We start from the raw sequence: 10905 nt of genomic DNA, 5'->3' as shown, positions 1-10905 counted from the left end.
TGAGAGCGAAGGCAACCCATGTTGCTATTTGTTTTATGTGATGAAGTGGGAGTATGTTATGAAAATTTCCTCATCACTCATAATGAAGTGATGGACAAAAACTGTCTGAATGGGCATTGGATATGCATTGATGTCAAAAAGTGGTAGCAAAGAGGTTGTACAAACCGCTAGATACGGAAGTTTAAGTTGTATGGCCAACAAAGGGTGTATGTATGCATCAAGAGCATAAATAAGTATAGTATTATTCATAAATTTTTCTTATTAAAATAAATTAATGTTCAAAAGGCTTACGCCTTGCATAACGCAATTAAAACGCCTCGTCTTTCAAAACATTGATGCTAAAAAACAAAAAGTTGTGGTTGAGGAGTGAGACCACAAAAATCACGTTCAAAATGTTTATTATTTCAAACTTAGGAAAAAATAAAAAAACAAAAATCAAGCAACTTTATGAGGCTGAGGAGTGAGAAATGTGGGGAGAAGACGTAAAAAGCAAATTCTCCATTTTGGCCCTCTACTCAGATTTGAAAAACCTATAGAAGAACACAGCTTGCTTCCCGCTCAACTCAAATTTGAAAACCTCTTGTGGTTCGTCTCCGACTCTGCGACTCACAGGTATCTCTGGCTTTCTTCAACAATTTCTTGCATTTCATTTCAATGAAGTCCAGATTCTACTTTCTTGTTAAAAGCCCTTTTTTTTTCCCCCTGCTCTAGGGTTTCTTCTTGGCCAAATATTTCAATGAAGAAAATTGAATCTAGAATAACGAGCTTCGGCTTGTTTGCCTTTGCCCATATATTCATACATACATTCTATAAATCAGTAGAAATTTGGGTATTCAGTCAACTGCTTTGATAAAAAAAATCCTAATTTGGGTTTGTTCTATTGCTCCATTGCCCTCAACTTGTTTCTGACATAGATTTGTTTGGGAACCCAATTTGTGGATTTGGGTAGATCTACTAGTGTTTTTATCCTGGTTTGTGTATTTGCAGTAGGTTTATTTTTGCTTTAAAGTTTTTGCATCTTTTATATTGGAAAGTCTGAATGAACTCAGGGGTAGAGTTTGCCTATGCAAAACTGACTTGCAAGGTGAAGGTGCACAAAAGTTCTAGCAACTAATTTCCATACTTAGGTGAGATTGCAGAGGCACATATAACATTCTACTTCACCGTGTGCAATAACCATCCATGATTGCCCATTATTCCCAGTTGCGTGACTTTGCAGATCCAACGTTCGAATGGTAGCAATGATGCAGGGCAGCGGCTATAAGCGGCTATCCAGCGACCCAAACAACCCAAAAACACAGAGAATAGAAGGATAAGGCTGTATAATTGAAGTTGGAACGAAGATAATTGAGTTCTAGGGAAAAATCCCAATAGAAACTCTATAGAATAAAGTCTGAAATTATATTGACAAAAACTGAATACAAGAGCCTCTTAACAGCCTATTTATACTAGAGTACATCAGCCTAGCATTCCTATTCTTAGTTTATTAAGAAGCCTTAACTGACAAAGGAAATTAAACTGAATCCTAGTAAAGATAGCAAAATAATTAACTTAATAATTTATTATAGCTAAAATTTAGCCCTTTTTGGCTAGGATGGATGCTCCTGCATCAAGCAACCCCTCAGGTTCCCATAGAGTCATATCCATATTATGCCCAATCCCATACTAGGTCTGGTGTATGCTTTGATACCAAATGATGTGAACTCATTGGTAGGAATTGCTTCAGCAAAACCTGCGTGCAGCTTGCAGGGAAACAGTGTGCCTAATGATTTGTATACAAACAAGTAATCCCATACTCAGGACATGTGGGATTGTAAAATGGACATAAAACTCATAGAATTCTTAGGCTTAATTACTTGAATCTGCTTTTTTACTTCTCATGTGTCTTCTGAGTTTTGTATATTTAAATGCTCTCATTGATATGTTTCTTCATGCTTCAAATTTTACTGCAGCAGGGATTCTCACAAGTTGACAATCAAAGGGAAATGGGGGACGTATATAAAGAATTAGATGATGTCAAAGCACAGATCGAGAGGCTCAAGAGTGAAGTCCGGGTTAAGACCGAACTTTCTGAGGGTTTGAAGAAAGCTCACAGTGAGCAGTTGATCAAGTATCAAGAAGCTAAGCAGGAGACTGAGAAACAAGCTCAAGAACTAATTATCAAGCTTGAGGAAATTTCTCAAGCAAAGCAGGTTTCGGAAACCCTTCAATCTTGTTTGCGTGAAAAAGAATCATCTCTTAGGCATTTGACTTCTTTGCATGAAAAACTTCGAGTTGATAGTGAGAACAAATTGTACAAATTGGAAGGAGAAAATAAGGAGTTGGCGTTTGCCTTAGATGAAGTAACAGAACGAAACAAAGAGTTGGAGCAGAATTTTTGTGCCAGTACTAAGGAGATTGAGGGCCTTAAAAGACTCTTATCAACTTCAGAGAGGAACTGTTTCGAGGCAGAGCAGAAGGCTCAAGAAGCCAAAGAACTGAGACACAGAGATGATATCATATTGGAACTAGAGGAGGAAAATAGAAATGCTCATGATCAATTGAAATGGAAGAAAGAACAGTTTAGACATCTTGAAGAAGCACATAGAAGGCTCCAAGATCAGTTCCAGTTGAGTAAAGAGGAGTGGGAGAGGGAAAAATCAGCACTGGTTGAAGAGATCTCTTTATTGCAGACAAGCTTGGATTCCCAAACTAGAATTCTTGAAGGTGTTCAAAAACGTTTAGAGATGTGCAACCAAGTTTTAGCTCATGAAGAAAGCAGGAGGAAGTTTTTGGAGATTGAAGTATCCGAATTCAAATCACGTTATGAGAATGTCTTTGTGCAGTGTGAACAAGAAAGGTCAAAATTTGAAAGCTTGACAGTTCAAAGGGATGAAGAGATTGCAAAGCTAAGAAACTCACTGTCAACAAAAGAACCATTCACAAAAGAAATGGAATTTCGAATTGTTCACCTTGAGCAAGAGAATCAGGAATTGAGAGAATCTCTAAAAGAACTACAAGAAGCTCAAATCAGAAATTATGGGTCAACTGCACTAACAAAGCTACGCAACAAGCTTAGGGGCTTAGAGCAGGTACATAGTAACTGCTCCACAATTCTGAAAGCTAAAGAATCTGAATTGAGTTTCCAAATAGAAAAGTTGAAAGGAGATATAAGTAGACATAACTCTGAATTGAAGGGTAAAGAGAAGCAGATACAGGAGCTTCAAATGGAGCTAGAAAGCTACCATTCGATGATTGAGGTTCTAAAAGAAGAGATTTCAGTAGTACTTACGATCTATAAATCAGAATTCTCAGAGGCTTACTCCAAAAGATCTGATGCAAAAACTGAAATGCCGCTGTGCAACAGAATGGATGACAAGATCTCTCTACTTACAAGACAGTTGGAGATGAAGAGCAGTGATTTAATAAATGTTCATCTTCAGCTTGAACAAGAACATGAGAAAGTCAAAGAATTAATGAAGAGGGTAAGGTCCTTGGAACTCACTGAACAACAGCAGGTTATCATGGAGGAAGAGATTCAACAACATAAAATGATGCTTGAGGAATCATCTGCACATCAACTTTACATGGAAGAGAAATTTCTGCGGATGGAAGGTGAGAAACGAGATGTTTCTGAGGCTTTAGAAAAGACAAATCTTGAGCTGGCTAAGAAAATTCGTGAAGTAAGTCAATTAAAATATGAGTTACAGAATTTGGAGTCTAGTGCTGAAAGCTTGAAAGTGTGCTGTGAAGAAAATCAAGAAAAATGTAGACAAATGGAGAATTCACTTCTTGCACAATCTGAGAATGAAGAAGTCCTTAAGCATGAGAAAGAACGCCTTATCACCATTATCAAGGAGCAAAACAATAACGTTGAAGTTCTACACCAGCAGATTGTCCTTCTAGAAGCTACAGTTGCAGCAAAGAGAGTGGAAGTGGAAGCCTTAACACAAGACAAAGAGGACCTTATTAAAAATGTGAAGGAGAAGGATAGCTGCATAGTAAATCTCCAAAAAGATATCACATGGATGAAGCAAGAGTCCATGAAAAGAGAAGCGGAGGCAGCAATTCTTGCAGGCATAGATGCAGAGAAATCTGTTGGACAAGAGAAAGAGAGGCTTTTCAAGGTTATAAATGAGAAAGACCAGAACATAAAAAATCTCCAAGTACTGGCATCGTCGTTAGAGGAAGACTTGACAAGTGCATTTGTATTGTCTTTTTCAGAAGTCGTAGAAAATCTGCTTACAACTGAAGCTTTAAAAAAGGCCAAACACATGACAGAGCTAGTGATTGAAGAGAAGAACAAAAAAATTGTTGATTTGGAGAAGGAAGTATCTGGTTTGGGCCAAAGATTGATCCATCAGAAGGAAGCCTTGTTTACTCAGAAACAACAAGAAGAGGAACTTCAAGCTTTATTGGAAGCCAACGAAGTGGAAAATGATAAACTGATGGGTGAACACAGGAGACTGGAAGGCATAGTCAAGCAGCTTGAGTTTGAAAAGGGGGTTCTCCTTCAAGACACCACAAAGCTATCAAAAGAGAGGGAGGAACTTTTAGTTCACATTGAAGAATTCTGTGATCATATTGGTGAGTTCACTTGTGATGATGTGAAGATGATGAATTTTTTAGAAACAATGTTGCAAAGGTCTAAGTTAGAGGTGGGACCAGCAATGAATTTTACAGTGGATGATGAGCTCTACGATTTTAGCGAAGAGAATGCAAACGCTTCTTTCTATGCCTCAGCAACAAAACTTGACACTAGTGCTGGAAGATCACCACTGAAAGAGGTGAATCAGCGGCAGTTGTAATCAAGAGAAGAAATGCAGTTTTAACTGGCGTACAAGGTAATTCAGAAACCCATGATGTGTTTTAAAATGTAAACATATGATTTTTTTCTTGATTTTCATGTATTATAAAAGACATTTTTAGCTAATATAGTCGTTTTTCACCACCACCCCCTGCCCTCCCTTAGCATGCATATTCTGTATTGGGTCATGGCAGGATCAAAATCTCTGTGTTTAAGAGATTGTGCTTTGACGTTGAGAGAAAGTCCTTCCTTAACTTAAGGGAAGAGAGAGCAGAGCTCTTTCCAGTATCCTTGAGTGGTGTGTTCTGTTTCACGCTCTCAGCATCTCATTGGAGCATATTTTAGTAAGTTCTACAATGTAGTGAAGCACTTTGCGAATTTGCTGAACATGAAACTGATATAAGCATAGGCGACTTGCTAGATATAGGATGCATATTGTATAGGGATTTCCCACAGCCATTGATCATGCTGACTGCATAATGAAGCTGACGTAATCGATGTGATGAGGGACTTCATACATTGTTTTAGTGCAGAGGAAGTGTGCTAATAACACTATAATGTAGAGGGCTACTAGAATATGGAACTAGCACATAAATCCATCATCCTTTATGTTGGATAAGGTGATTTCATTCATGAGAAGAGGAGTAATCATGCCACAATTAAATTCTTAAGATGAATAAATTCTCATGTATCAATAGTTTGTTGGAAATTTGACTGCAATAGCTTTCTTTTGTGTACAGTGGCCAGAATAGCAGGAAGTTTAAGTTCTGTTACTCGAAATTTGGAAAAAAGGCTCGAGACCTCTTCGAGCTTGAACCTGTTGGCAAGGAAGAGCAGACAAATATTTTGTAATATTCTGCTGTATGTTGTATGAGTTACCACAAAGCGTTGCAATAGGCCAGCCCCTCTTTTTGTTTTTGGGAATATAGGAGCCTAGTCATTGTTAATTGCGTGGTTGTATGAGTCCATTTATATTCTCTGAGCTGTGTCTGTGTAAAGAACTTACGAGCTTTGCTATGGTGCCAACTTTATTCTTTTCCTTCCGGCATGCAGGAATAAATAATGTACCTGAAATTAAATTCTTCAATTCTGAATCCTCGATCACGTGTTATCAAACGCAATCAGTAAAATTCTTCCTGGTTTTGAAATTGAAACCTCGTCTTCTACAGATTCAGCTCATAGACATAGAGAGATCAATTGGGGGCCTTTGCTTGCAACAAAGACTTCTCCTTAGCATGTTTCATGATCATTTCACCATTTTGTCTCCATTTCTTTTAATAAAAAAAAGCCTTTTCCACAAAGAAAAGGCAGCTAAAACCATGAATTAAGCCTTGAATAGATGCGTAAAAGGAACCCCCGTAAGCAGGTGATGTTTCACTTCTATGCTCTTACTCTCCTGCTTCACAAGCTCCCCGAGAACTTCTCTTCATGTTACAACAGTTGCCCATGCAAAATTTTAGATTATTGTTTCACTTTTCGAGCACGTTTGAACTATTTGTGGCAATCTCCAAATCCCTTTTTAGAATACCTAACTAAACTCGAACGGGATATTTCAGCCCTGGAGTTGTTTATTGTTCTTATGTGTATATGTAAACGAATAAATATGTATACTACTTTAGGATGACATCACAGTTTCTTGACCATCGTCTTGAGTGTCTAGAGATGAGGCAGATGCTACAGGGGAGTGTCTAGAGAATTTCTTGATAATTGATACAACAAATCGTTATCATAACCGGGATGTGCTTGTCACACGATAATCCCTGACAACACAAGAACAAATCAATACTTTTGAAGTTGTACATGATTCAACATCTATGGAAGATTCAATTCTTTTCATTCTGCTCAGATGAACTTGAATTTTTGGAGAACTTTGTGCGCCATTTCTGCTTGTTCTTCTCAGATGTATTCACATTTTCAGAGTATTTTGTAAGACCCTGCCTCAATGCTCCAACAGTTACCCCATTACCTACCAAAATGCTTGTGACGCCCATATTTGAAACCTGTCAATACCATCACAAAGTGTTGATAAATGGGTGTAAGATTCAAGTCTCATATAAATTGAAGATATATGAACACCAAGGCCAGGAATATTATGAATACAAAATCTCTTGGCACGGAACAATCTTTGTCACACTACAGATAAACAGTGGTTTCTGATAAGAAGAAGCAGAAGTGGCAGGGGAAAAGGGTGGGCTTATTTCTGCAGCACAAATGCCTCATTTGGTTTCACACCAGCCCTTGTGTGTCGACATAATTGCCTATGATTAGACCTGTAATCTCCTTTTTCAGCTTTACCTATGTGGGCTGCAGAAAGTCTGCATGTGTGTTGTTAAAACTTAAAAAACTAACCCCAAATCACTTCTCTTGAATGCACAGAAGTTTAGCTTCTCTTTACCCAATGACAGGATGATTTTTTCCTTTACACATTGTGCTACCATACCAATATAAAACCTCCACAAGTAACAAAATTTGAAGCACTAACAAGTTCGTAATTCAAGCATTTCTTCTTCATTTTTCTTCACTTCAAATCTTTTGGCAAAAGTCATGTATTTGTAAATTTGATTCATATTCATTTCAAGATGCCAAAAGGAGACGATAATTATGGTGAAAAGGCAGGCATAATCTTACCGCTTGGATGTTCCTGTTCTCGTCATCAAAGAAAAGCATTGAGTTGAAGGGGACCCCAGTCCTTGTATGAATTCTCTGGAAATGATCTGTCTTGTGTGTCCAGCTCGAAAAGATCTCCTGTATAACCAGAAAATCAAAATAAAAAGTAAAATTCAAATACTAGATTATGCCTTTGGCCAGCTCTCTTAATCCCAATTGAAACATTAATGAAAAAAAGGAGTATAGAAAAGATATCGTCCGAAGGAGGGAAAACACCAAGAAAAAGAAAAGTGCTCTGCTGTATCACCTGGGCTACAAACATTGACTTGATGCTTAATTTGTCAATAAATGTCTTTGCTATATCTGCAGTTGGAGACCTAGAAGCAATGGCAAGATCAATTCCTTTTTCCTTCAGTGCATACAATATACCTCTAGCATGGGGATAAAGCGATGGCATTTCACGTTTGGAGCGACATTCACTGCAAAAAGAACACAGATGTAAGTCGAGGCTGAACATAAATTTGTAAACAATGTGTTGCAAGGGAACATGTTAAACAGTACTAATATGTTAGGCATATTTCTCAATTCAAAGATTCTCTTTTCTTTTCTTTGTGTCCATGGATAGCTAGCTATAGGCTACAAATGGGGGTAGCCTAGACCCTCCAAAATCTCACCCCACTGCTGTTGCCTAGACCAATTCCTACACTTGGGTGTTAATGCATTTTCTCACAAAATAACACAAAACATTAAACTGGGAAACTCATTGACCCATAGAGAACATGCACGGGCTCAATGCTACGGGTGTTCACTTCCAATGTTATAATCAAGCAGCTGTAGTTAAAACTCAAAACTAATTTTACCTCCAGAAAAATTAAAATATATATTACAAATATGAAGATTAGGTACAAAAAAAAACTTTCAAAGATACACACACAAGAGTCTTAAGAAAATTTCAAAGATGACAGGAAAAGCAAATTATAGGGGAAAATTCAACTAAACGTATTCATTGGTCATCTGGGTTATACATAAACTAATACAAAAAGAGAACAGAATGGAGCATTTCGCTGCTTCCTTGGGGAAAAACATAATTTTTTTTAGTTTTCTCGGGAACCAAACAGGTTGTAGTGGGAAAAAAGAGAAAAGGACGTACCAATAGAAAGGCCAGAGAGTGTAATCAAGATCGAAGACAACCAATCTCGGAAGGACTTGGAACATTCCGATTATCTCCAAAGCCTCAGCCTTCACGTTATCGTCACCCATTCTCTTTTTCTCTCTCGCTATTTCTCTATGTTCGCGGAGTTTCAGATAGTTTTTTCAGAGATGGAGTAGACAGACGAATACAAGTTAGCCGTCCCACGCACGTGTGAATTAGACGAATTATTATTATTTGACGCAGTAATACCACGTCAACTGGTCATAGTTCCAACTCAAATTTGTCACTTGGCTGCTGCTGCTTCTTCTTCTTCTGTTTTTTTTTTTAATAGCTGGAATTAAAACTCAATTTTTGCCTTTAAAATAAAATTAGAAAAATAAAAATAGGAAAGAAGAACAAAGAAAAGATTTTTTTTCTTATTAAAGAGAAACTTCGTTAAATAAACTTCAACGGTATAATAAAAGACATTAATAAGACATCTAAAGTATCAATCATAAGAAGAAGATCTTAATATAAACAAAATCTTTATTTTTTTAATTTTCACATTTTAGGAAAGATATGCTACATTGAAAAATTATCAATTTCTTAGCACCCGAAACCCTGAGAACTAAAAATATTGCACTGTGAAACCAAAATGAACAAGGATGTTGGAAGGAATTTGATTCATGACCCTAGAAAAAATGAAAAAGAATGTCAAAAAACGAAGGAAAACCAACAATGGACCAATTTTCATGAGAAAAGAGGCTAAGTTGTTAATGTAAGAAGTACTTTGATAAGTTCACTCCATGCATATTCTATACATAATTTGTCCAATCCATAGAGAATATTACACGAGTTGCCATGAAATTTGGTTCTCTTAGAAGTGATTGAATAATATTTTTTCTTAATAATTTAGATGGAGTTTGAACTCGGAACCTCTTCAACCGTTGGAACCATTAGACCAAGAGTTAGTATTGATTGAACAAACTATTACCTCTACTGTACGTTGAGGGGAAAATGCATTGTGTGCATTTGAGAATAAAAAAATGACATAAAATATGAAACAAGCGGGCTTTGAACAAAGTTGGTTGGAATACTTGCTCCTTTAATTTGCTATTATATCTTCCCAAGACTTAACAGATGTCCATGCAGTACATATAGTTGTGGGAGTTACGAAATGGAAGTATTTGCAGTTCAGAAGTTGAACTAACAACACCAAACACCCTTCGACCAAACCCTCTCTGAGACCTCAAAATCCATCCAAGTTGTATCTATAAATACTTGTTTCACTGCCCAAAGCAAAACCACAACTCATGTCCATTGCAACAACTACAGATTTCCTTCCTCCTCTACATCCATATATTATCATCAGTTTGCTGCAAATTATGGCCCTTCATGGCCTCCCGGCCTTCGTCTTTCCACTACTTTTGGTTTTTACCTTGTCGTCTATGAGCTCCAAAACAATGGTTGCGGGGGCTCGCATTCTTCTAGAGACTAACTCCTTCCCTCAAGTGCCCCAGCTTCCAAAGCCTGAGCTTCCACCACTCCCCACTTTCCCAACTTTGCCAAAACCTGAGCTGCCACAGTTGCCAAAGCCTGAGCTGCCCCAGTTGCCGAAGCCTGAGCTGCCTGAGCTGCCCCAGTTGCCGAAGCCTGAGCTGCCCCAGTTGCCAAAGCCTGAGCTGCCCCAGTTGCCAAAGCCGGAGCTGCCACAGTTGCCGAAGCCCGAACTGCCGCAGCTTCCAAAGCCTGAGCTTCCACCACTTCCCACTCTCCCAACTTTGCCAAAGCCTAAGCTGCCCCAGTTGCCGAAGCCAGAACTGCCAAGTTGGCAGAAGAGCCCCATGTCCCTGAGCTTCCAAAGCCTGAATTGCCACCACTTCCTAATTTCCCAACTTTGCCAAAGCCTGAGTTGCCAAAGTTGCCAGAAATTCCAACTCTTCCCCATCTCCCAGCTGACCTACCTAAGCCCACATTGCCTTCCATCCCAACCCTCCCCAAGGACACACCCCTCCCTTCTCTCATTCCACCCCACAAAACCACCCTTCCTTGAATATTCTTAAATATATGTTTTAGTTAATGTGTTTCACTATTTAAATACATCTTTGTAATATCATTTGTCGCGTGTTTCTTTCTGATCATGTACTAGTACTCTTTTGAGTATTATTTTAACTTGTGTACTTATTGTTACTACTTGTGAGTTCTGTTGGATTGTTATTAATTTAAAATTTATTCGCATTTTCATGTACGAGGGTAATATTTTCGTTCAAGTGGTTTTAATATGAATACAAAACTTGCTATATTTGCATTTTGAGAAGCAACTTTCCCTCCTTGACCCAGAAAAAATAACAAAAATAAAGAGAAAGTTACTTCCCCCCCA

General features: G+C 38.0%; 2 protein-coding genes across 3 annotated transcripts; one reads left to right on the top strand and one right to left on the bottom strand.

The window, feature by feature from the left end:
• Window positions 332-5956, top strand: LOC18768338 (uncharacterized protein At4g38062). 2 transcript variants are annotated; one of them, XM_020569552.1, is made up of 3 exons: window positions 332-612; window positions 1956-4823; window positions 5527-5956. In XM_020569552.1, the coding sequence occupies exon 2, from the start codon at window positions 1986-1988 to the stop codon at window positions 4785-4787; it is 2802 nt and encodes a 933-aa protein (XP_020425141.1). In that variant the 5' UTR covers window positions 332-612; window positions 1956-1985; the 3' UTR covers window positions 4788-4823; window positions 5527-5956. The 2 variants fall into 2 exon arrangements, with proteins under 2 accessions (XP_020425141.1, XP_020425142.1); XM_020569553.1 differs by having other exon boundaries at window positions 1953-4823.
• Window positions 6373-8754, bottom strand: LOC18767149 (magnesium-dependent phosphatase 1). Its single transcript, XM_007200519.2, has 4 exons — window positions 8544-8754; window positions 7701-7872; window positions 7415-7531; window positions 6373-6786 (listed from the first exon to the last, which is right to left on the bottom strand). The coding sequence occupies exons 1-4, from the start codon at window positions 8651-8653 to the stop codon at window positions 6610-6612; spliced, it is 576 nt and encodes a 191-aa protein (XP_007200581.1). The 5' UTR covers window positions 8654-8754; the 3' UTR covers window positions 6373-6609.

This window comes from Prunus persica, chromosome G8 (genome assembly GCF_000346465.2).
Source record: "Prunus persica cultivar Lovell chromosome G8, Prunus_persica_NCBIv2, whole genome shotgun sequence".
Taxonomy (NCBI): Eukaryota; Viridiplantae; Streptophyta; class Magnoliopsida; order Rosales; family Rosaceae; genus Prunus; species Prunus persica.
This window is presented reverse-complemented; position numbering and strand designations above follow the sequence as displayed.

What these genes read in the sequence shown, in the direction of transcription:
- LOC18768338 (XM_020569552.1), top strand. Translation starts at nt 1,986, where the DNA reads ATGGGGGACGTATATAAAGAATTAGATGATGTCAAAGCACAGATCGAG.
- LOC18767149 (XM_007200519.2), bottom strand. Translation starts at nt 8,653, where the DNA reads ATGGGTGACGATAACGTGAAGGCTGAGGCTTTGGAGATAATCGGAATG. An exon ending in ACTCTCTGGCCTTTCTATTG is followed by an intron (nt 7,873 to 8,543) that starts GTACGTCCTTTT and finishes TTCTTTTTGCAG; the next exon opens with TGAATGTCGCTCCAAACGTG. An exon ending in AGAACAGGAACATCCAAGCG is followed by an intron (nt 6,787 to 7,414) that starts GTAAGATTATGC and finishes TGGTATTGACAG; the next exon opens with GTTTCAAATATGGGCGTCAC.